The sequence below is a fragment of the Odontesthes bonariensis genome, chromosome 24 (genome assembly GCF_027942865.1).
Source record: "Odontesthes bonariensis isolate fOdoBon6 chromosome 24, fOdoBon6.hap1, whole genome shotgun sequence".
NCBI classification, from domain to species: domain Eukaryota; kingdom Metazoa; phylum Chordata; class Actinopteri; order Atheriniformes; family Atherinopsidae; genus Odontesthes; species Odontesthes bonariensis.
The window spans coordinates 6,234,810-6,261,294 of NC_134529.1; the positions used below are offsets into that span (position 1 = coordinate 6,234,810).

At 42.1% G+C, this 26,485-nt stretch overlaps 1 protein-coding gene across 2 annotated transcripts in view; it reads right to left on the bottom strand.

The window, feature by feature from the left end:
• Positions 1-26,485, bottom strand: part of msraa (methionine sulfoxide reductase Aa) — a 38,935-nt gene that overhangs the window by 5,666 nt on the left and 6,784 nt on the right. For both annotated transcript variants that reach the window (XM_075458763.1, XM_075458762.1), the window contains exons 2-5: positions 13,551-13,619; positions 11,554-11,673; positions 5,634-5,738; positions 3,889-3,995 (exon numbers count right to left, since the gene is read on the bottom strand). In XM_075458763.1, coding sequence (XP_075314878.1) covers positions 3,889-3,995; positions 5,634-5,738; positions 11,554-11,673; positions 13,551-13,619 — 401 coding nt within the window. The remainder of the gene's footprint in view (positions 1-3,888; positions 3,996-5,633; positions 5,739-11,553; positions 11,674-13,550; positions 13,620-26,485) is intronic.

Here is a 26,485-nt window from a genome sequence, read left to right on the forward strand (position 1 = left end):
AATACCTCGACTCCTCTGGTAAAGCAGGAAAACGTGAACAACGCTGATAAGTACCCACGAGACAGAGAGCGCAATGAAAAAAACTGGAACAATGAAGAGGTGAAGCTGCCATGTTGAAGGCACACGAGAGGAATTCACAGACAAAGAGGGAAAGGAAGAAGGAAAAAGGAGAGAAAAGCAGCAGTTTTGTGTTTTAAAAGCGGATGTGAGGACGTTGATGAAAGGAAAATGTAACCAGAGAGGCGCATCAAGAGAGAAGAGGTGCTAGAACAATGAGAGCACGCTGCTTTAGCACCCCTGCTTGCACCCACAGGCCGAGCAGACATTATTACATTAAGCAAACAACCGTGCACGCACACACATGCACGCAGTTCCCACTACCTGCCATTTTAGATGCAGTGCACACCCTTAATGACGGGTAGGAGGCAAGAAAAGAAAAGGGAGGCTCCTTTCATGCTGCAGACAACCACCAGCAGCCTGCAAGGTAATTTTCTGTAGTGCTAATGTACCTTTCACACACACACACACACACACACACACACACACACACACACACACCAAATTCCCCAATCATGCTCAGCTGGAACAATACGATCAAACCAGGCTGCGAAGCAAACATGGTCAACACCACGACACCAATTTAACCAGACTCCTTTCTCCCCTCTTATCTCTCTCTATCAGCGGGCCCGGCCTAAACTTCCGCTTATATTTCAGTGGGTTTTTTCATGGTAAAATGCGGCTGTGAAGAGGGATGAGAGGGCATCTGACGCGGATAAATTCAGGTAGAGCCTGCTTTGGTATGTCCTGGGAAAAATCTCTGAGCTCATTTTCGGTGGGTCTGGATTAAAGGAGAGGAGGATAGCTGAGGCAAGCAACCGCACGCAGAGACAAAGAGGTTTCTGGGAGCTGAAATTCATAAATATTTTGACACAAAACGAGCCAATTTGAAAATGTGGAGGTTAATGTGTTGAAACAATGCAAAAGAAAAGATGGAAAAGCACTGAAATATTCGCATTTCTCGTCTTTTCCGAGAGGGGAAATGCTCAGATTTAAACATTTGGAAGCTTAATGCCAAATTCAGATAAAGCGGGCTTCAGCCAAAATATTATATTATTAAAGACAATTAAAAATGATGCACAATCTGAACAAACCCTCAGTTACTTTTGTAACTGAAGCAATTTTCGTGGTGGACAGATTTAAGACCCAGATGGTTTGGCAGGGAGTGTGTTTGCTACAGGCCAAGTTCTCACACACACACACAAGCACGCACACGCACACACGTGCACACACAGATGGGAGGGGGTGGGGGAGCCAATCTGGTGAGAGAAAAATGAGAGGAAACAAAATCGAAGAGCCATTTTTTTTGAGGAATCAAGGGACGGATCTATCCTTCCATGAAACGTCTCACTGCACCGGAGAGGCTTCCTTCAAAGCCACGAAGAAACTGCGTATCCATGACGATGACATGAGGAAACCTCTGGAGTGTGAATGGGGTCTGCTAATGTCTTGGCGCTCGGTCTGCTGCGTTGTTGCAACTCATGAGCGCGAGGGGCAAAAATTGGCCTCGTCACGCCAAATCTTTTGTGCGAATTTCACAGCTGGGACGTTCAGCGTTTCAACTGAAAATAAAAAGAATTCAAACTCGACATTTGACTAACCGATCATCTGTGAGGCCCAGGGTTGGGTTAGGGTTAAACATAGATTATATTTGACTCATCACTACGCTGTGAGCCATCAAACGACTGCAGTGTTCCGACAAAGTGTGAATGCATCAAAGGAAAAGAGCTTTTAAAGGTGCAGTGTGTAGTCCTGGAGGTAGTTCTGCAGTCCCCAGTTACCCTCAGGTGCGTCTTAGAACTGTTTAGGCTTTAGGCACCTTGTTTCCGGAGGTCATCATAGGTATGATAGCACCCAAAGACGATTGAGAGCGACTTGCAAACGAGCTGACAGTTCTGTGCAGTTAGGTGTGTCTGTGCCAGACTACGTACCCTGTTGGCTGTGATAAGAGGCATTTTGCACCAACTGGTCATAGTTCTGGTTTGCAAACGCAAATCTGAGCTGTGACACGTGCTTTCATCAGAAAGAAGAAGAAAGACATGGAAAAGAAAAGATTGGTCTCGTGTGGAAACCTTAAAATAGCAGGAAGTAAGGCCCAAACTGTGAAAGATCTGCTTATTAAAACACATTTTCACCAGTACAGGTCCGGTTTATTCTGATTCCTAAAGCTTAACTTAACTATTTTACTTTTACTAATTCTATATATTTGATACTTTTTGTCAACTCTTTATCTTAAAAACATTTGTCTATGCCAATTATTACAAAACTCCTTAGAGAGGGAAAACAATGGAAAAGGTCAGCAAACAAAAACCTTCATTGCACATAAATGTCCGCACACCCTGAGATGATCCCTGAGATGCAAATATTTGCTATTACATTCTAAAAGCTGGCAGGTTAACAATATAAAGTCAACCAACTTGACTGTTTTTCAGCGTTTTTCTCGTCATGATCCAGTGTTTCCATTACAAACAAACTGCATCTGGAGCACAACTGTCTCGGCTCTGTTGTTGTTCTGGTAAATCAGTTTCTCACATCGATGCAGTCGCACCACCTTCAAGATGACCATGAGGCCATCATTAGAAGGACAGACCACATATTTAGAGGAAAAAGCTGGATCATCTGCACCAAGATTCACATCAAAGGTGGAGACAGGTTGAGAGTCTGAGCCGGGGACGTCCACATCGGGTCCCCGAGGGCCGCTGTCCTGCAGGTTTTAGATGTTTCCCTGCTTCAACACACCTGATTCAGATCAGTGCATCATTAGCAGGCTTGTGCAGAACTTAACAATCTTTGGAAGAGCTCCATTTCATCTCAATCAGGTGTGAAGCAGGGAACATCTAAAACCTGCAGGACAGCGGCCATCGGGGACCGGATGTGGACATCTATGCTCTAAAAAAGATGAATTTGTTGATGAAGAAAACTTCTGGAAAAACAAGTTGCTGAAGGAAAATATGTTCCCTGATAGGAAATTGACCTTCAATGGGATTCAAGCCTAAAGAATTTCACTTCAATACAATTGAGTATTTGAGCACTGAGTGTCACAACAACTCATCACGTCTCTGTTAATTAACCTTTTCAGTCCTCCCCACGTTCCTCCCTCCTCACCTCTCAGCATGCTGACCTGCTCCATCTCTTTTTTTATGTTTAATGCTCCCACATCATCACTCGTCCTTCCTGTTGGCCGAGTTTGTTTTGCTATTCACGCTTTACACAAAACACCACGGCACAGCCAAAAGCCATCAGGGCAACCCAATAACTCTCCTCAACTGTCTGCAGAAAACTGCAAAAAACACGCAACAGATTCTGCTGAAAAGAAAAGGTTTTACAGAGAAAAAGAAGGGCAAACGGGGTGAGGAGCAAGAGAGAAAAAAAGGACTGATGGAGACCAGACTACACTAGAAAAGAATAGAGTAAAATAAGAGTAACCTCATCTTTGTCAGTTTCCATGGCAACAAGCCCTCTGGTGGGATGGTGGTGGAAAAGCCTCAGCAGGAGACGAGAGAGGCACAATGTGAACATCTTTTGTGTGAGCTGACTTTAAAAGCATATGGACGTGTATGTCGCACGCGCAAATGGTCAGATCCATACTGCTCCAGCATCTGTGCGCTGAGCAGCTGTGAGCGGCGCCGACATGACACGGAGAAAGAGGATTTGGAAGCAGAGGGCGGACAAAGATGGAGGGAGGAAGAGGAGAGTGGGTTTCTCAAATCCTGGATTAAAGCTCGTCCTGGTTTCTAAAATCAGGATGTTTTTATGCATAAACACACACAAAAAAAAAATGGGACACTTCAAAAAGCCCCACTTGCAACAAAGAGCGACAGATTCGTCTACCTTCTGGTATTCATCTTTGGAGGCCAAAGCTTCCTGGAGCTGCGGCTGTGTGTAGGTGTAGATGGCAGAGCGGTACGTCGTCCCGACATCGTTCCCCTGACGCATGCCTGAACACACACACACACATGCACACAAATGAGCAAATGAAGACTGGAGGATTTCAGCTGATGTGAGGCATCTTCGTCTTCACTTCTTGGCAAAGGGAACGTCACATTTTCTGAAAACAACAGCTGACAGCATTTCCAAAAATATGACCTGCCTGTCTTGGCAGAACTGAAGGCTGACTTGATCATTTCACTGTCAGCTTGTCAGCGTTTCGATCTTTCTTAGGACGGCGCTGAAGTTTGGTATTCAACTCATTATTACCACGCAGGTACAGGCACCAATATTTCCTGAGGACTGACATTTCAGCTCATGAGCTGCAGATATTAGCATACAAACATACCAATCAGCATGTTAAAATCCCTATAATAGGTGCAAACTAATATGTTGATATTTAAAGTTAGTTAACGATATGAGATCTTTATGTCTGGTGTCCAAATTCCTGTTGAACTGAGTGGAATCAGCTAATTCGGAGGCCTCTGGTCATGAAGTAATGATCCATTTCATTTACATGTGACACACTGTTGAAGCACTATGTCTGTAAAAATATAATACTCATGGATTTGGTTATACAGATGTGAAAAATGAGGATATCTTAGTTTTTATAATATTAGAAAAATTGGAGTCAAGGCACTCAGATCAGGATTTTTGGGGCTGAACATCAATCACATGGTGTTTTAGAAGTCTTTGACGTTATTTATGACACTATTTTTTAAAAACATTAAATGTTAATCTCTAAATTCAGAGAGAAGATGAGTTACTATGAGGCAATATCTGCATCATATCACTCTTTTAAACCACATCAACTTGTTCTGACACAGCTTTGAAAAATACAGTTTGCTTGTGTTATTAAAGAATTGTATTAAATTATTTTTATAATGTTATCTCATCTTATTTGAATCTTACTGGAGATGTGCACCAGAAGAAGAAGATCGCAGAGGTGGGAAACAGCTGCAGCTTTTTAGTGCTCACAAAGTCCATCCGTTTACTTTGGATACAGTTGTGCTTTAGTTGCCTTGCGTTTGAACTTTGATTGCTATGGCGTTCAGGTTGCGTTAGCACTAGTTAGATTCAGTCAGTGTTGATGAATGGGGTTGTGCCTCAGGCTTATTACATCTATAGACTGGGTCACTTTATTGAGTGAGAAACTTAATGAAGATAGATTTGGCTCTTGATGCAGAGTAGCTATTAGCTTAGCTCACCTGTCAGGAAACCCTCAGATTCTCCAAACTGAGAGAGTTCTGACTGCAGCCTCCTGCAGGTAAGACTGCTCAGAAGTGTTTCACACAACCCTATTTTTAAAAAAAATCAAAATATATTAAAGACTTGTGTTTCAACCAGAAACTAAAACTAAAAGCAGCACTATGTGGCAATGCATCAATAGTTTCTCCACTGCTGTACACCAGATAGATCATTTAATCAACCCAGAGAGCAGCGAGCATATAAAATGAACAAAGGCTTTTAGGATTTTTAAATAATTAAAATATCGGTGTGCTTTTAACGATGCATTTTAGCGGGAGAAAGGAATTAAAGCATATTAGGGCCTTTAGATCTCATGATTTATGGTTAATTTGAACAACGGCACCCATTCATTATGTTTGTGCATTATTCAGGTATGAGGGTGCAGTTGGGTGGTGTTGTACCTTGAGTCGGGTTATGGCTTTCCCAGAAGACTTTGAGGAGATTGGCGAAGCTGATCTGCTCTGGATGGAAAACAACTCGCACCACCTCAGTGTGTCCCGTTCTTCCTGCAGCAAATATGACATTTAAATCAGTTAAATCATGTCCTGATGGTTGAAAGCTCTTCAACCGTAAAAAGAGCAGACACAGGGCTCCAACATTTGTGCTACTTTTTTTTTTTAACCAAGACTTTAAAACAATACTAATCAAACTCTGAAGCAAAAATCTGGTCTTGTCACAGATGAGAAATCTTGGCTTTAGGTTGCTTCGAAAATGTATCTTTTGCCAATATATCTCATAGGTTTTCAAAGCTCTACGGATCAAAAAAGTCGAGATCCACTCACTTGTGCAGTCTGGCATTGTCCTATTGAAATAACCACAGACCCCAAAAGAAAGACATGACCTGGATGGTAGCCCCCCCCCCCCATCACAGACGCTGGCTTTGAACCTTTCTCTGATCACAGCCTGGATGCTCTTTCTCAGCAGTTTTTCCCAGAAGCAGCTGAAACGTGGACTCATCTGCCCACAGAACACGTGTCCACTGTCCTTCTGTCCATCTGAGCTGAGCTGGAGTCCAGAGAACTGGGCCGTGTTCCTGCACAGAGCTGACATATGGCTTCCTGCTATGTGATACAGCTTCAGCTCACATTTCTGGATGCAGAGGTGGACCGTGTTGAGTGGAAATGGTTCTCCCAGCTCCTCCTGAGCCCATGTGGCTGTATGGATCATGTTAGCAAAGAGGACTCCGAGCTCATCCAACAGTAGCTTCCTTCCTTTGCTTTTACGCATTACGTTTCCCTGGACTCTGAATCAAAAGTTCCTTGTAATCTTACATTGAGATATGTACAGTATATGTACTTTTTTAACTGATCCATGATTCTCTGACAGATTTGATACCCAATCCTGACACCCTCACTGCCACCAGTTAATCTGCTGATTTCTACATATTTACTCTTTCCCCTTTCTGTCTTTATCTGCCTCCCTCCCATCTCTTTTGAGTGTGCAGCTGGCATCAAACTTTTAAAATAACAGTTTGTTTTGCATTCAGAAGACTTCCCGACTTGCCACAAAGTTTAGTTTGACAGTTGATTAATGACTTTGGAAATAACCACAGAAATCAAGGTCCATTCATTCTCTGGTCCAAGGACTTTTGCCTATATTGATGGCATTAATAAGAACTTGAGGATTAATTAACCAATTGCTAAAACTAACATCAGAAATCTATTATTCCTACACCACATACTGGCAAAACAACAATAAAAAAAAAAATCAACCTGAAGTCAAGGTCAACTTCCTCGCTTGTATCACGTGCACTTTAGGAGGACTTTATAACTTATTACTGCAAAACCTTTTGAATACCGAGGCTTCTGTGATAAACATTTTTATATAAAGTCTTCAGAATAACCAGATACACACAGGAAAAGCCCACAAATGCAGCGGTTGTCCTTGAAAAGCCCAAAACAGATTTTCAACCAAACAACAGTCAAATAGCAGCTGGTGCTGATAATGAATGTGACCCGTTACACGGCACCTCATCTTCCTCACGTCTCTCATTCCACCTCCATTCCTATGTCTCTCTCTGTCTTATTACTTTTTTAATATCAGGACTTATGGATTCCTTCAGCAGATATTGGCAAGCAGAGACAAAGCAGCGGTCGACATTAAATTAATGTCTCACCAGGCCAATCTCGCAGGAATAAATTTATCTCGGACAGGATGAGAAAGAGTAAAGATTGGAATCTGAGCAGAATATAAAGCTGCAGCTGTCCGCGTAATCTACATTACATGCAAAATGATTTCATAATCTGGCGTTTATTCAGAATGAGCGATCAAGCGTGTGTTTGATCGTTCTCCATAAAGATTTCTGGATTAGTTTTCAACCACTTTTTGCCATATTTTTCTTCAAAACTTTTTAGCTTGTTTATAAAAATATAAATAGGCTTAACTGGCCGTTTGATGGCAGTGGAACAAGCTGTAAACACTGACATAATATCGCCCTGCGCTAGAGAGAAACTGTGTATTTACACATCAAGCAGTCATGTAGATGCATTTTTTAGATCTCCTAATGTTTGTGAGTCAAATACATGTATAATTCACTCTGGTTTTAGCTCAGATTTGTTGTCCATGGAGGGAAATACTCTGCTGGCCTTGTGATCACAAGCTATTTCCTGTGGTAGTTTTTCAGACTGCACTGGTTTTATTTCACCAAGCCCAGAGCTAAATCAATAGCTCCCAGAGGGTTGAAGCTTAAAATTCATCCCTCTCAAAGTCCCAACTTTGCTGGTGACAGAGCTTAACAAATTCAGGTACATTCCCAACCTGACACTGGATAACGCACCTGTTTTTAATTCAAAATATTTTACTAGTGCATATCTGGTCATGGTTTCAAGGGTTTCCAGGATTTCCAGGATTGACCGTGGATAAGTTCAAGGACTGAGCCTAATCGAAACAGATTGAAACTGCCAAAACTACCACAAATATAATAATGGCTATCTAACAAAAGAATAAAGAAAGAATATCTTTCGTCAAAAATCCCGATGAGTGAAGAGGAGATGTCATATTTGCGAAGGAGGAACAAATGGAGAAAAAAGAAGGAGGAAATTTAAACCATTTCTGCCCTTGATCGTCATGGTGAGGTCACTGGTGGATAAAATGGACAAGCTTGGAGCCCTGATGAGGAAACGGGAAGGTAATAAGATTTCCCTGACACCTGGCTGAACAGCTCAACAGTATACGGGCAGACAGAGTTAACAACAGATGGTTTAATCCTGGACATGTCACTGAGAAGGAGCATCTCTGCACCCCAGATGTTGAACTGTTGGCCCTTATGGCGTGTTTCCACTATGCAGTCCGGTACGGGTCGGGTCGGAACGGTTTGCTTATTTCAGTGTTTCCATTACCAAAGCGTACCGATCCGTACCGTACCGTTACCATGTCTATAACCCTTCTGCTTGGGGTAGCGAGCACACAGGACCGGTTCCAGGCTCTGCTCTCCGCTGTTGGTGAGGAGGCTGTGCAGCGGGAGCTCGATGGCGCTGTGCGAAACGAAAACGTTTTCCAGCCGATTGCCGGAAAAAATGGCAGAGAGTGGTTTCAACCGGACCCCGAGCCGGTGTCGCATTAAGCTGAAGAAGCTTGGAGGTGGTTCGAAATTATAGATGTTATTTTTTATTTGCTGTTATTTGCTATTTACGCTTCGGCACCCACTCCGCCCACCCCTGAGGGTCCCCTTTGTACTGTGGGAACGCAAGCTGAGCCCAAAGCGACCCGACCCGTACCGTACCGAACCGACCCGTACCGTACCGGACTGCATAGTGGAAACGAGACTTTAGTTTCTGTCCATGTTGTCTACAGAGAGAGTTCACCTGTGTTACCTGCTGACTCTGTGTGTGACATCATCAGCTAAGTTGTTGCCAAGCTACAAATACAACACCCCGACCCATTCATGGCCATCTTTGAAGATAGTTTGTACTTATTTTGTTTTCTATCTAGAACAATAGCATATATTTAATACTAATAATGAATAATACTGCAGCAGTACAATTTCCCTTTGGGGATTGATAAAGTATTATTGAATTGATCTGAGCTAATGTTATAGTTCTTTTTTTTCTTATGGCTTAGGAAAACAACTGCCACACACCTCTGGGACAGCAGGACATAAGGAATATAAAGTAGTCCTGGAAGTTTTTCCACAGTTTCCTGCAGAATCTTTTCCACATTATAAAGCATTCTCACTGCATAGGATTAATGCTCCGACATTAATGGGCTGTAGAAATGCCCGTGGAGAAGAACCTGCTCAGATGCTCAGGCCTCAAACGTGTTCATTTTCCAAATATGCCAGCTGCGCCGTGCATGCCACATTAAAAAAAAAATGATATTGGCACAACAAGCCTGTACAACACAACAGGGAGCGCCAGTTGCGATGTTACTTTTAGCACATGAAGCAAAGCACAACTGCGAGCATAAACTAAACTTTAGGAGTCCGCTGGCTCTTCAAAGCTGGACTTGGTGGGAGCTGCTCTCAAGCTGTGTTATTCAGTGGGTGGCAGCATAACTAACAAGTGAGTGGAGGAAGAAAAGAACATAAGAAGCTTGTGTTTTTTTTGAGATTCTACTGAGATTTTTGATTGTTTACTGTGTAACCTGCAGATGGACCAACAGCAAACAGAAATAAGAGTTGAGGATCATCTGATTTATTCAATTAATCTCTTTCTTTTGGTTAATCACTCACAAATAAGCTTCTAAACATCCATTCCTGATTGACTGCCACTATTAAACACCACGTTTTATGAGCCTTTGTCTTCACTTCAGTTTCTTCAACTATAAACAACCATATTTGTGACTGTAGAGGAGGGCAGCTTTGGAGAAAAATAGTGATGAACACAACCAGAAAGAGACTAAAACCAGAGCTGCACATCAGAGAAATAACCAACAGTGTGGGAGTGATTTTAGATCTATGAACACAGGTACTCTGACCCCGTCTTAAAAAGGGAAAAATATGCAAATATAATCATCACGTTTTGGACCTACGCTGATCTGACTGTAAATGTTTGAACAACAGTGAATATTCTGAGCAGTCATTTCCCTCCATGTGTCTCTCCTGAAGATGAGAGGAAGCATGGAGCGTTTAATTTAGTCAAGTGTCCTCCTGTAACAGCCTGTCAAGATCCAGAAGTTTCAACCAGGTTCACGGTTTCTATTGGAAACAAGCAGTATGTTCACATGGCATAAGAATATATATATGTATATATATATATATATATATATACATATATATATTGTGTTAGTCTGAATAAGATTAGACTTTTAAAAAACACACAAACAGGTTAGCTTGACTGAAATGTGACTAAATTACATTTTTTAAGTCAGACTAACGCCCCCATGAGGTCGGAAGTGGAATTACTCCAGCGTTTATATGTCCATCAGGCCTCAAACTGGCCTTGGCGCTCTGCACATCCACCACAGTTCCTGCTCCGGGATTTGGCTCAGAAGTAACAGAAAATAGCCACGATTGAAAGCTTGAATCAAATTTCTACAGAAAATAAAATGTCCAGGGTTTACAGTTTTAACACAACATTCACAGGATGTGTGCATTCATCAGTAATTAATTAACGGAGCAGAAACTTCTGTTTTTGGTGTTAAAGGAGTTGCTGTTGTTACGGTAACCCTTTCTGTCTGGCTCTGCTGCTCAGGGAATTACAAAAAGGAGCTTTGAGTTTGCATTTCACTGCTAGCTGTGGTCGTATTTACGACTGGAAAAAAACCTCACCTGCGTGGAGGGTGCAGGTGTATTACGCAACACCAGCAGAAGGAGAGTGCGCATGCAGGTAGTTTAAGTTAGTGATCTTATGGAGGCGTCCATCTGATCTACTTCAATCTGGAGTCCGCAGTCTGAAGTAAGCCGTAAAGCTGCTTTCCGGGAGCGCTTCTGAATCCCAAACACATATTTGCTTGCAGAATTCAATGTTTTTCTGATCCAATAGAAAGAGAGACTGATCCGTATTTCATTTTACCAACTTATCCATCAATCATCTAAACTTTTTCGCAGCATATTAACGTAACTGACAGAATAAACTGAAGTAAGGAGGTGAAAGAGAGACAGCTGCTGGTGGTGCAAGTCTAATGATGGATTCACTCTATACTTGTGGACTGGAACTATCACTGGGAGGTCTGGACACGCATCACAAATACACACACGTAAACATAGACCCTGCTCAGAGCGGTCAGGCATCAATAGCAGTCTTATCCGTGCCCGGGTTTAATAGGGCCCGGGGGAAACGATTCGCTCCTGTTTTTGTGAGTCTTGTTTTCCACAATTTATTAACTCTCTGTAGACAACACATTGCTTGGCCCCCTCTGTGCGTGCGTGTATGTAGAAGCTACCTGTGCAAACTTCGTTGTACGTTGCGTTAGATGTGTACCCTCCAGAGTAGCCCACTTGGGTGGAATAAACTCCTTTCTGTTTCCAGAACTTCCTCTCTGCTCCCCAGAAACAGCCCATGCCTTCAAGAAAAGAAAGCAACACAGTGATAAATAAGAGCCGTCTTTGAGGGCCCGCTCTCATCACGCATCGCATCCTTTAACTCGTCGTAACTTTCTGTTGAGAGAAAAGCACATATTCAGTAAACTGATGGAAGCATTCACATGGAGAACAAGGGTAAACAGACAAAAAAAAGGCTATTTTCACGTCGCAGCTCAGTTTGCTTTACTTTCTGTTTGCCCTGTTGTGGATTGTGTTGAGTTAACTTCCTGTTTTTGATTCCCACAGGTCCTAGTTTGCTGAATGTCGTTGTCATTTTGAATGATCTCCTTGAGTCCTTTCCTTGCATCGTAGAAGGAGATGAAGGGGAGCCTCCCTTTGCAGGTTTTCTTTGTTCAGTGCCAGATGATGTTGACCTCCGCTTGTCAGGTTTTAGCTGATAAACAGCTACCATTCTGTCATATTTGTCAGATTTTCTGGCTTGGACTGTCTGCCTCAGCAGCTTCTTTTTTTTTTGGGTAATTTTAAGTTATATTTATTTACTTTGCCAGCCTTTTTACTCTGTGTTTGGGTGCTCTTTATTACCTTTTATACAACCGTTACGAGTCCCTCCAGGACATCACAATGACAACAGCTGTAATAGAGCAGTAAGAGGCTGCGCTATCACTCACAGACTGCATGCACAGGTACTTAGCAGCTGCACATCAACAAGGCCACTTACACAATCTCTTTTACTGCAGGAAGAATTTATTTCTGAGGGGTTCCATTCTGCTTATATAACTGTGAGGGTTGTGAAGAGGTTTGGTCTTCAGTTTTATACATTTTTACTTTTTTCTTACAACCAATCCTGTTGAATTACTCGTTAAATTTGATGTGAAAAATGCCTCCTGAGAAGATGTTCTGCAAACTGTAAGCTCTGTATGTGATGTGAAATTGTTTTTAAGGTATAATAAACCACAGACAGCTGCAAATATGAGTGCTGTACCCCTTTTATGTTACACGGTCCTGAGCGAGAGTCTTAATCCAGCCCTTATTTCTTTATATTTTGCTTCCAAACAGCCACATTTTCTCATAATCTTTTAAAGTGGTCTTGTGAAATAGTTCTCTATGCTTTCTGAAGGTCTTTTTCTTTGGACATTGTCTGTTTTTTCACTCATTTTCAGTTGATGAAAAAGGATCCTAACTCAAGGGATGAACCAGTGTTCTGTCTATACATGATAAACACCTTAGTGAGGAAACTTTGGTACTAGACACCATAAACACAAACACAAACACACATCATGTGTTCCCCATTTCTTTAGTTCATCTTAAAGACATACCAAAGATAACTCCATCCAGAGAGCTGTTAGCTGGAAACTTGGCATATCTCAGCATGGTGTGCAGTGTGTCCTTAAAACATTTGAGGAAACTGGACAAGTGGAGGACAGAAGAAGAAGTGTCAGGCCTAAAGAACTATCTACAGCAGATGAACAGGATCTGAAAGTGATGTCCTTAAGAAAGAGGAAAAAATCCAGCGAAGACTTCTTGTCCTTCAAGAAGCCTGGAGAACTATTCCTGAAGACTCCTTAAAGAAAGGACAGAAAGCTGTCTGAGAGGGTTCAGGCTGAGTTGGAGGAGAAAGGAGCTCAGAGCAGATATTCACTTTAGAGCTGCTTAAAAATATATAAACTCTATTTTTGCCTTATTTACTTTATTTCTATTTATACCTGAACGTTTTCTATAAATCAATGCACATATTTTCCATTTTCATAGCAATGTACAAAGCAATCAGTGTGGTTCTAGACTTTTGTACATTTATAGTGTGTTCTTAGTTTATCTTTGCTAAAACAACATGTTTACCAGCAGTTGTAAAGTGGCTTTCATTCCTTGGTAAGTATTAGTCATGTATTTTGATACTTACCAAACATGACCATCTCTGTCCCTTCTGGAAAAGGTGGAACCGTCTTGTTTCCATTCACATCATGTTTGGCTGCATGAGAAATTGATTAAAAAAAAAAGAGGTAAGCTGTTAACATTGAAAAATAGATGAGATTAATAATAAAATAATAATGTCTGCAAGAATCTGGTTAAAACCATTTGTTCAACTCTGCTTACTCTAATTTAATTATGGTTCATGTTTATGCCAGCAGCCTTTTTTAACTCGTGTACAGTTGTATGAACGTTTAGTTTCGTCCCAGCTAAAATCCCGTTAAACTACATTTTAAACAAAGACAGAGTGCAAAACCAAATTACACACAATATGCTAAAAAGTTCATTAAAAATGTACACATCCACTAACACACAATGACCCACTTAAACAGTGGCAAGCAGGTTTGCATATTTTCATGGCAGCTGCACTCACTCCAATCAACACACAGCCAGAGGTGCACGAGGACCCATTTGAGGCCATCGAGCCACCTGGCTGAGCTAACACACACCATAGCATTAGCATGCCGGAGGCTGCGTGTATGTGCAGATGGTTTGCTGTATGATGCTGTGGGGGAGGGAGATGGATTAAAATAAATGGGATGGTGGAGGAGAATGAAAATGAAGCGAACATCTGGATCCCCCTCCCTACTTTCATCCTCCCCCGTCTTCACACACACACGCACACACACACACACGTCCAGTATCTTCATGCATGGATGCATAATTGTCATGAGGGGCTGCATGCCGATATACAAAAGCAGCCAAATGGTTAGTGCCAACCAATCACCATCACACACACATAGAGAGTGATAATCAGCTTGAAGTTTATATTCTGCTCTCAACATCTTCAACTTGTGCAAACACACATAAAAAACACACACACACACACACACACACACCATCCGAATCCGAGTCAGTGAGTTGTCCTTGTTTGTCTGATTACACCAGCAGCCTTGCATTGTGCGTCGGTGCAGCTGAAATATTCAGACACTTTCTCATCTTCCTCTCTGTTCTGCAGGAGCAAGGCTTCAGCTGCATCTGTCTCCTGTCCTGACAAAGTCTTGGGAAGGAAATGACTGGATCTCGTCTCCTTTTTAAGCATCTTTACACGTTAAATCGAGCTTCCAGTCATGCAGCTTTTCTGTCATTTCCAGCTTGACTGTACACATCTGCTGCTCATCCTGATTGAAATAAATTTAATTAACATTAACATGAATGAATTACACTGCTGTAGCTCCCCTTTAATCCAGATTCTTTCTCGTATTCACACTTTTTTTTTACTTTTGATTGACAGTCAGGTTTTCTTCTAGTATTTAAACGTAATTGATGACCATGATACCAGCATGATTTTATTGAATTTCTGTAAGACATAAAGCACCTTGCCCTTTGTCCTGTTAGCCATTTGTTTGATTAGAACCCTGCACCATTCAAGCATTTCCCATTTCATTAAAGAATTAAAAATCCAGCTTCCAAAGCGCAGAGCAGGCAGCCTTTTTCAATCCCAACAGGAGCGAACCATTAAGAAAAACTTAATCAGAAGCCGAGAGACTTTTAAACCGGGATGCCCCAGATTTCAGAGACTAAAATCCTGCAGTCAAACTGACGGATAAATGCTGATAACCAAGTGTTTTTTTTGCCATAAAACTCACCGAACAGTAAAGCCACTAAAATCAGCACAAAAAAAGCTGCTGCTTTTAACAACCTGCAAGTCTTAATGATTTTAAATGGAAATTTAAGATCTTGCATGTTAATACTGGAATAGATTTTCATCCTCGCCTTTCCTCCCTTTTCTTCCTCCCCCTCCTCCTCCTCTCACATTATCCTCTGTTCGTGTGTGTGTGTTGGTAATGGCTGCCTTCAGGGACCAGCAAAGGCATGTTCATTACTGGCTACAGACACACACACACACACACACACACACACACACACACACACACGCACTCACACACATGCACTGAGAGATAAACAATTTAAATGTAAATGTCAGTGGGAAAGAAAATAAGTCCAGACAGAATACTAATGAGTGTAACTGCAAACTGTGTGTGTGAAAGAGAATAATAAAGAAACATCAAAGAAGGAGTAGAGGATACAGTTCACCTGTCTGTTATGTTCTTCCTGTAGAGCAATCAACACATAAATATATGCCCAGAAATCTCCCTTATATAACAACTTTTGATATAGCAAAAAACTTCAAAAACACAAAGACCTGCGCTGGTTTGCGCTCTTTAAATGGAATCACTAATTCAATAACAGATAATTAAGAAAAAGCTTCTGTTATTTGAATGATGAACCGGCTTCACTGCTTCAATCTCTCCCGATGCAACACTTAATGTCTGGTCTTGGCTCGGTAGAAGCACTCACTTGTGTATATGGAGTGTTCCCACACAATCGGTGCAGCAGTCTTTTTTTTCTGTTCTGCACCGACTTATCTGACTAATCCGTACCACACTGCCAGGTCAAACAGCTTTGCACGCGTTTTTTACTTTGGCTATGCAAAGTTAGTTTGTTATTTTCCCTCATTTAATTTGAGGCCTGCCTATCAATCTCACTGGCCTTTTAGATTGAACATGCAAGTGCACACACTTCAGCATTTGAGAATCAGAAAATTCAAATTAAGTCCAGACAGCAGACCCGACTTTGGTAAATTTGCTTCATTTTCCAGGAGTAACAATAGAGGAGCTACATCCCTCTCAGGTCAAACCATTAAGGATGGAAAAAGTACCAGAAAATGAGAAAAAAGGAAACAAACCATAAAAGGCCAATTCATGGTTTGTCCTTGTTTGTAGACGGCTGCAAACGCAACACAAACCATCTGAAATTTTAATGCTGCTATGCCTACTTCAACTAAAAGACCTTCATACCTGCACATATTTCACTCATGCATACAGTAAAATGGCCACAAGGCCCCCTGATGGCAGCAGAAAAGGAGCTGCTGTGACTGCTGTGAGATGATAAGTGGCAGACCACCTCAGAATGAGACTGAAGGTCTAGAAAACAGTACAAACTCCGTGTAATAAATGGCACTCACTTGCTTGGTGGACGGTAAAGATAACCTTGCAGATTGGCATGGCAAGGCATCTTTGTTTATACAGCGCATTTCATACCACAGGCAACTCAATGTGCTTTACATAAAGACGAGGCATTTAAAAGAAAAGCATAAGGCAGCAATTTAAAGAGAAAAAAATAGAATAAAAATTAAAAACACAGTTAAAAACAATCAAAGAAGAGGGGAAAAAGAAAGATATAAACTCAACCATAAGCACACCGAAAGAGAAATGTTTTTAACCTGGATTTAAAAGTGCTCACAGTTGGGGCTGATTTCAGTTCTGCTGGTAGTTTGTTCCAGTTGTGAGCAGCATAACGGCTAAAAGCTGCTTCCCCGGGTCCAGTTTGAACTCTGGGCTCCACTATCTGACCTGAGTCAGCAGATCTCAGAGCTCTGCTGGGTTTATACTCTGCTAGCATGTCATTCATGTGTTCTGGACCTAAACCATTCTGTGATTTGTAGACGAGCAGCAGAACTTTAAAATCTATTCTGGATCTGACCGGGAGCCGATGTAAAGACTTGAGAACTGGGGTGATGTGATGTGATCTCTTTGTTCTGGTTAAAACTCGGGCTGCAGCCCTTTAACATCAATCAGAGGAAGGAACAAGAAAAGGATCATTCACTGGCTTTTTACCCTTTGTATCAGCAGTTTAATTTCTGTGGGAGGTCCAGCTCCACCTGGATTTGGTAATGTTCGTGTTTCTACTGCACGAGCTGTGGCACGTTTCACTTAAAACATGTTTCTGGTTCATTTCTGACAGTGGTCTGGGTACAGGAGAAGTTCAGTATTTTTTAAACCTGGACCTTCTTTCTGGCATAAAATACGTTCATCTACTCACCGATAACAGTTTGGTGAAAGTCGGCGTTCTTCGGATGATATTTAGATCACTGGAGATCTGCGTATATCCATATAACGGGAGAGAACAGGGCAGAGACAATACAGCCTCTAAATAAGGCATTATCTGTCTTTATTTCACCAATACTTTAAGACCAATGAATGAATGAACGCTACTATTGAACTGTTAGCTCAGAGCTGCCGTGTTGTTGTTATTAGGGGGCTTATAGGGGGCTTTCTACACACGCTCTGGTGGGATGACTTCATCGACGTGCGCCGCTGCAGCACAGCTCATTCACTCCTGACGTTCATCGTACTCAAAGTCATCGTTCACGTCGTCAAAATCTGATAAATATCCTGCCATGTTGCGCAAAAATAGCAGCAGCAAACTCCGTGTGAAGTTAGCCGACCGTCACAGAGCACGGAGTGAATGAGCTGTGCTGCAGCGCGAGGCGATGATGTCATCCCGGTAGAACCGTGTGTAGAAAGCTTCCGATAAGCCCCCCGATAACAACAACACGGCAGCTCTGAGCTAACAGTTCAATAGTAGCGTTAATTCATTCATTGGTCTTAAAGTATTGGTGAAATAAAGACAGATAATGCCTTTTTTAGAGGCTGTATTGTCTCTGCCCTGTTCTCTCCCGTTATATGGATATACGCAGATCTCCAGTGATCTAAATATCTTCCGAAGGACGCCGACTTTCACCAAACTGTTATTTTATGCCAGAAATAAGGTCCAGGTTTGAAAAAAACGAACTTGTCCTTAAAAGTGCGCAAAGCAGACGAGCCAAGCAGAAGGTCAGACACAGGAATGGCATCAAGAATAAAATCAAACTATATATATTTTCAAAGAATATGCAACCTCTCATGGTCATGACAGCAACTGTCAAAATGGCGTCAATTAAATCAAACACTAGAAAATTCTGCACTTTCTTTGCTCGTCGGCTACTCCTACAGTAGATGTAACACTACTTTCGTAAGAAAATCTCTATTTGAGCCCTGCACATGCACAGCCATACACATGAAGTTTTATTTCATGTTAAAGAGGCCACAAAGACAATGAGCTCCAATGTCTCAGCCCCCGGGCGCTCTACGGCAGTTTCAGGCCCGGGAATGTGCAAATGTCCGAATCGCATCGTTTAATGGTTCACAAACTTTAAATACATCATTTTATTATAACCGGGATGGTTTTAACCCTAACCAAGAAGCCTAAGTACACAATGTTATTACATAAGCCCAACCAGGAAGTGACGCATCATTGTAACGTGTTACTGTGTTACATGTCACCGAGGCGACCGGCAAGAAGGCGTCGATTAAAGTGATGGTGGCGTAAAAAGAAAAGATCACAACACCGTAACCTGCGGCGACCATTCAAGAAATCAGATGGATTTCCAGATTCAGCAGCTGAAAAACACTGAAAAGAACAGGAAATGCTCCACTTCAATGGAGCAAAAGCACACGAGACGATGAGATTTAAAGTCCCAGATCTTAATCCCAGATTAAGAAATTCATAAATTTTGGGCATCCTCAGAGAAACCAGTGAGCAGACGAGGGAATGTGATGAAACTGAAATCCCACGTTCATCCCTGGCTTCTCATTCTCCGTTATTTTTTGCCCTTTTTTCCACGCAGTTTACTTTCAGACTCTTTCTCACGTGGTTTCTGTTTTGCCCTCCAACAGACGGAGCAGCAGTGAATGAAATAAAAGCATGAACCAGAGACAGAAATGCATTCCGGGCTAAAAGCAGGCACTAATAACTTCTGGAACTCAGGAAAGAAAGCCTCTTCGTTGATATTCTACATGAATCTTACAGTCTACAGTATAAACTGCGGGATTTTTCTGGGGACTAATCATTTCATGCAGCGCTCCTGAAATGCCTGCCTCTGAGAGTCGACTTAATCTCGCTGGGAAAGATAACAGCACTCCTTGTTGATGAACTGATTTCATGTTTTCGTGTGTGTGTCCGTGTTTCTTTTTGTGTGTTTCCCCACGATTGCTTAACCTTGTGTTTCTGGCTAAGCAGACTAAAATATGAAGGATCCACATAATATCTTTGGTCTCACATTCACAGCTCACCCTGTGGGTATTATTTCCACACAAAGAAGAGACGTGCGTGTTGTTTTTGCCCCGTTGCGTTTCCAAGCTTATATCAGCTGTAAGAGCCATCTTGTGCTGGCGACTGATTTTCTTTCCATTTGGTCGTGGAGTGCAGTGTAAGAGGTTAGAAAGCATTTCGGGACCCTTCACATCAGACAGTGAGCCACTTCATTTTAGGCACGCTGTGTGTGTGCATGTGACTAACTCGCATGCCTCACAGTCTCTTTCTCAGCATCCTAAATCCTGTCACAATAATAAGCCTGATCACAGAACAGACCTTTATCCATGGTGACATCTGTGGCACACACACACACACACACACACACACACACACACACACACACACACTTCATTAGTGCTGCTCTATTTCATCTCAGGCCTAAATGTGAGTGTAAAGGCAGGCAGAACTGCTCCAGAATCAGCCAATCAGCACTCAGTAGACTTTGCTTTATCTCTGTGGCCTTTCATCACTTTTTAATTCTAATTTTATTTATTTATTTAGTCTTTGTGAGGCTGCAGATGACAGGAGACACAAATTAAAGATACAAGATGAGGGTATAACATATAGGTCAGCACTTAATGTTGCATCTTACAGTATTATGCTCTTTTCTTGGTTAGTTTTAAGAAAGAAACAGGAGAGGTTCACGGCATTTTTTTTTGTTTCTGACGTCACCCTGCCCACAGAGCTGACAGTGAAGTGCTGAGTCAGGCTCCTGCGTCATTGTTTTACACCGTTTCATCTTTATCTAATGGGGCCATAAACATTTTAATATGATTACATTAAAACTGCGAGGGTGGTACTATTCTCGACAAATACTTCACAACACATGAGCGGAGAGAAGAGGTATGAGGGGCATCAAAAGAATGACAGTCGGGGGTTTTCAACCAATACAGAGTGTTTCTGGTTCGGGCATCAGTTCTGCTCACAAACCAATCAGCCTGCGTGCACATTTCGACTCTAAAGGCATTTAGACTGTATGTTCTCCACGCAATTGCTTTAATAAGTTGCTTGTTTGTTTTAATGAGTTACAACACACCCATTTAAGACCCTGAAATCATTACGATTCCAGCTGCCACCTGATGGGAATGTTGTCTTTTTAATGAAATATTTCTTGTACTCCTTTAGTAGCAAAACCTTCTCAGCCTTTGTAATGAATGTTGGAGGCCAGAAGACCAGGCCTGGGCGTCGCAGTGCTGCCAGGAGGGGAGCTACAAGCTAGGCTGAATGTAAAGGAGTCTCCCATCACCTCTCCAACGGAGCTGCAGACTTGACAGTGATAAATGAAGCACTGCAGTTAATGTCGAGCTAGGGAGAGGGGGGAGGAGGGGGGTGACTACACACACACACACACCGAATAGATTGCCTACACTGCGCTGCAATTAAATCTACAAAATAGCCTCCCCCCACCCTCCTCTCCGCCTGCATCTCACTCTGATTGTCTGGTTTCTTCATCTTCCTCTTGCTCCTCTTCCTTATCATCCTCCCTTTACAGCCCCCCCTCCATCCATTTATTCCTCCCTGCTACAATGTTCCTCTCTCCCTCTCTATCGGAGCATCTCAATCAGCTGCTCTGATTTTTCTTTGTTTTTATTACTGCCCATCATTACAGCCATCACTGTTACCCTTATTGATCTGGGTCTGGCAGGCTCCTGTGCTCCACTTGGAACATGCAGGCCAGCTCGGGGAGCCTATGTACCTGCTCATTATCGCACAGTGGGAGCGCGAGTTGCTTCCCAATTCATGCAAATAAAGTTGAGAAACCACAAAATAGTTTCTACAGTTTCCACAAGGAAAATCATCATCAGCACCATTGAAATTCAAGTTTTCCTGGTGAGTATCTATCTCCAGCCAGCTGAATATTACAACACTTAAAATTAGAGGTGCAAATAAAGACGACACAAGCTTATTGGCAAACATTTGGCCACCCAAAATCCTCTTTATAAAACCATCCATCCGTTATTTTTCCGTGATTCTATTCCCAATAATGCAGCAAACTATACTCAGCTAACTACAGTTCTTATTCTGCTGATCACAGAGCGTACTTTCTAAATACGGCACAACACCTTCAGTGAAATGTAATGTACCTTCTGGAGTCGTGCTTTGAGGTGTTTTTGGCACAATGTTTGCATATTTTCCTGTCACATTCTTATTTATCCAACGTCCAAAGCCAATCATCGGAGAAAGAAAAGGTGAGAAACGAATGTTATAGCACGCTAAAGCCAACAGCTCGCCTTTCATGTGTTTACAATGAATATTTTTACTCTGTCATTTCATGGTCTGAGTCTTCAAATCGTCGGAAAATGTCTGGAAAGGTTGAGAACAATCTCATCGAAAGCTGCTGACATAAAAGAACGAAATGATGAACAAGATTATCTAATGTGGGTTTATTCTACAGCTGAACGGCACCTTCTACATTTTAGCATGTTCCCCGTTTTGTTCTCCTTTTCCTTGCCCTCTCTAAACCCTTTGAAACACTTGACTGACGGCTATGAGTGTAGTTAGAGTGGCGGTGGGGGTTAATAAGCCTCCACAGGGCTGATGCATGTATGTGTGTGCGTGAGAGTGAGAGTTTCCCTGAAGCTTTGACTCGATCGATCGCTCACAGCCATTAGTCGTGAGACAGTGTGTGGTGCAGGGAACCGGACTGAATGCACTTTGCACTGGCAGACTGATTGGACCCTTTCAGACCTCTATGTGTTACTGTAATGGCTTTTTGCATTCACACATGCTGTAAATGTATGCTGTGGAAATGTTGTATCCTGCCGGATGGAGCTGTAATGTGTGTGGAAAATCCGCCATCTCGTCCACAGGATTAGGCTGTAAGTCATGTGTATGACATGTGATCGTAAGGCAACATGCGTACAGGAGCAGAATTTAATACATTTAATATATATTAAACAGCAGAATCAGTACACATATACCAGTCAATGATATTTCAATAGGTTTACACCAAAAGTGGCTTGTTTAAACTGCTTTTTTAAATGCATCTTCACCCACTAACACAAGCTGATTATATCCAGTGCCAGAAGAAGAGAGCTTACCCTTCACACACAGCAGGACTGAGCTGCCTGGTGTCTTGCAGTCAGGTAAAATGATCAAATTATTAATCAATCGCCTCTCTTATGTCTGTGAATCGTCCCTGTCTCTTTCACAGCTTCCATGTGAGACATTACATTCGGCAAATGTACGTTTCTGTAAAGAAAACTCACACTCTTGTAGCCCCGAGCGCAGCAGCTCCATTGAAAAGTTGTGTGTTGTGTTCGTTTCATTGCTGTGCCAGTCCTGAGCCCATGAATACTGTAGTAGTACAGAGTTATTGCAGAGGCCAGGAACCACCAAAAGAAAGAAAAACTGGGAACCGGTGATGGGAATGAAGGTTTGCCTGTAATGTCCCCTGCGTTAGAAGAGCTAAAGCTCAAATTGCTGATAAAGTCAGAGCTGGAAAGATCAGATCAGATCACAGACTGCATCACAATTTATCACATATAAAGCTGTATAATCAGGGTCCCTGTGCTGGCTCATGAACCGGACCACGGACCAAGTGTAAGTCTGATCCATGGAGGCCCCAACACGCAACTGACGGGCCTTAAAGGACTTGCTGTTGGTTCTCTCACGGTATGCTGCACCTACGGATCAGGGCGAGGCAGGAGGCTATGATGTAATGGCTAATCGATGTATATTCCACAGTGGAAAGCAAAACTTTGCTCAGTTTAATGCCACACAGTGTCCAGTGTGTTGAGACATCCATTTGGACCGTAGGAAGTAGAGCTGCTGAGCAAGACAAGTCAATTTCTGCAAACCAGAAAGTAAAATAAGAGCTATAAACACCAGTCACTGCGGATAAGTAACCAAGCTGATACTGAAGCAGTTCTCCTTTAATCCTGCTGAATAAATGTAAAAATAATTTACTTTTTCACAGATTATCAACCAGGTAACATGCTTTTTGACAGTTTCTCTTCACCTCATTAATTCAAATCAATTCCCTCTCCTTTTAGCTCGTATTTGGTTGTGAAAGCTCATTTATAAAACAGTTAGCCCTGCCCCCTGCTGCTGATTGGCAACTCATTACTTCTCTGTTTTTTTACCAATCAAGAAGCCACTGTTTCATGTCACTTGGCCAGTCTAATCAGTCAAAGCAGCGGAGGCATCAGATCTAAAAGTCTGGACTCAGCGGTTGTGTTCACATCCATTATTTTCCTACATCTGGACACTTGATTGTGTTCATGTTTCATGCTGCTTCCTTAACTTCCCACTGCAGTCTCCTCTGTTGACTCAATTCTGCCTCCCTGTCTGCAACCTTCAACTCTCCCCTGATAGGTCCCAACATCTTTAGCGATGGCAGATCCTGGCTAACATTGAACATATTAACCACTCAGCCTCGGTTTCTTTCTCCCTGGCTCTTGTACTCCTATGGCAGCATGTAGGTCTCCCTCATTTATTACGCCCTTTCATATTCAACCCGAAACACTTATTATTCTTCCTGTCAAGGTTATCAGAGCAGTTTTCTGCCAACAAAGAGCTCTGCTGATGAAATAACACACAAAGGCACATTCATTCATCCACCAGAATCCTTCTGTGTTGTTGTGGTAACGGCTTTGACAGAGGCTCACGATCAGAGGAAGGCCAGCATCGGTCTGACAACAATGAAGTCACTTAACATGTAGAAGAGATGTGACGGACCGGCTGATGCAGGTTTACATTACCGACATCGACAGTGAAATCAGCAAATCTGCTCTGGGTATTTTCTTATGTGACAGCAAACATGAGGCTAAAACTGACTTTGTATTCAAAGATAGGACCCAGTCACAGTTAATCACTTTAGATGTGGACCATATGCTCAACGATAAGATAACTGATTAAGATTTATGCTAATTTTGCAATGAACACGTCCATCTCAAAGCATATTTTCCTCCATCTGTAAATGTGCTTTTCAATCAGCTAAAAATGTGGCCTTTGTTTTCCTGCTCCTGTTTGGATTATAACATAAAAATCTTATCCATTCAAATGTACCAAGGTGGTTTTATTAGGATAAACACTAAAGGCAGGAGATGTTTGTGCAAATTAATCTCACACAAATATGAAATGCACTGTGAAGCAGGCAGCTTTGTGATCTAAATCTTCACTTGTTTCCATCAACCTCTCCACAAACACGACTTCCAATGAAATAACGCTTGTTTTTCTCTTTCTGCATCAAGGATTCTTTCTGTATAAAGTTTAAGCTACTGCGTTCCGTTTATACGACAATAAATGAACCTGCCAGTGCCCTGATCCTTTCTTTTTTTTTATCTTATTGGATCAAACCAAGCAACATCTATCTGACATCGATCTTTTTCCGGCACTCTGCAGCTGTCACATTACCGGACAGGCCCACACAGTAGCTGCAGGTTAACTTCAGCATAATCAGCGGCTCGGAAGAATCTGACAGATCGTGTTATTATATAATTAAATAACAAACTTTCCTCCACCGTGGCTTTCCTGTGGGGGATTAAGTGCAGCATGGAGCTGTTTTTTTCACAACTTCTGAAACAAATTAATAAAGAAAAAGAGCTTCAGCTGCAGCTTCTGCTCCGTTTACCAGCATTTTCAATCACTCCGATCCACCTAAACACAATGCAGCATTTCTTTTAGCCAGTTACGGATTAATATAAACTGTAATTAGAGGGATTTGGTGTTGTAATTTCTCCTTTTACAAACAGATTACTTGAGTTGATAACTGGACACATGACTCTAAAGCCATTAAATCCTAACTAGTATAACTCTAACTGTTCCATAAGCTTAAACATGTAGAAAAGTGATGCTTTCAGCTGCTTCTATCCACCACCAGGTCTTATGAATATATGTTGTCCAATCCTGTAGGATGTTTGCATTTCTTTTGCCATTCTCACACACATGTTGGATCTTCCAGCATGTCTGAGTGAAGCCATGAGAAACATCAGGGAAAACAAAGCAATGAAGGGAAGAATGCTGAGCATCTCCTGTCTGAAAAGAGTTCCACTTAACAGCAGCCAATAGTTTTAAAATGTCAAGTTACAGTTAATAGTGTTTTAATACAGTAAGATTTAAAAGGTTTACTAGAAAAGGAATCTTTGTACAATGTTTGTTTGCTATGTACCAACCAGCAGCATGATCAGATTATGTTTAAGTTTATGCATTTAGCAGACGCTTTTATTCAAAGCGTGGATATGACATCACAGCTAACGTCAAAGCTAACAATAAGCTACATAGAAGGAAGCCACCAGTCAGGCTCTGTCAGAGGTGACAGTGTAAAGATAGAGTGCAGTAGAGGGGGTAGGGAGGTATAGGGTAAGTGCAGGGTAAGAGATGCTCTCTGAAGAGCTGGGTCTGTCTGAAGGTAGACAGGGACGCTCCTGTTCTGGTAGCGCTCGGTAGGTCATTCCACCATAGTGGAACAACACATGAAAAGAGTCTGGATTGTTTTGAGCGTGGTGTAGGGTGTAGAGTGACCGAGTTGTGACATCAGCCCTTACGAGAGCATTCAAGTAGATGGGAGCAGTTCCATTAAGGCCTCTGGAGGCTGACATCAGTGACTTGAGTTTGATGCGGGGGGCTGAGGGTAGCCAGTCAAGCTCAACGAGTAGAGGGGAGACGTGTGCTCTTTTAGGCTGATTGAAGACCAGACGCCCCGCCGCGTTCTGGACCATCTGCAGAGGTTTCACAGCACAGGCTGGGAGAGCAGTTAGGAGGGAGATGACCACAGCCTGCACCAGGAGCTGGGTGGCGTGTTGGCTTAGCTACGGCCTGATCTTTCTCATGTTTAACAATTATAACCTAACCTTCAGTAGCATCTAACTTGCATCCTTTAGATCCTTTTTTTTAAATTATTTTTTTAGCTATTTATCCATTTTTGTTATCAGTGGGGTGCCAAACAGGTGAAGTGAAGCTCTTGAAGGAGCTGTAAGCTGCAGCAGAAAAGGACAACAGACTTTA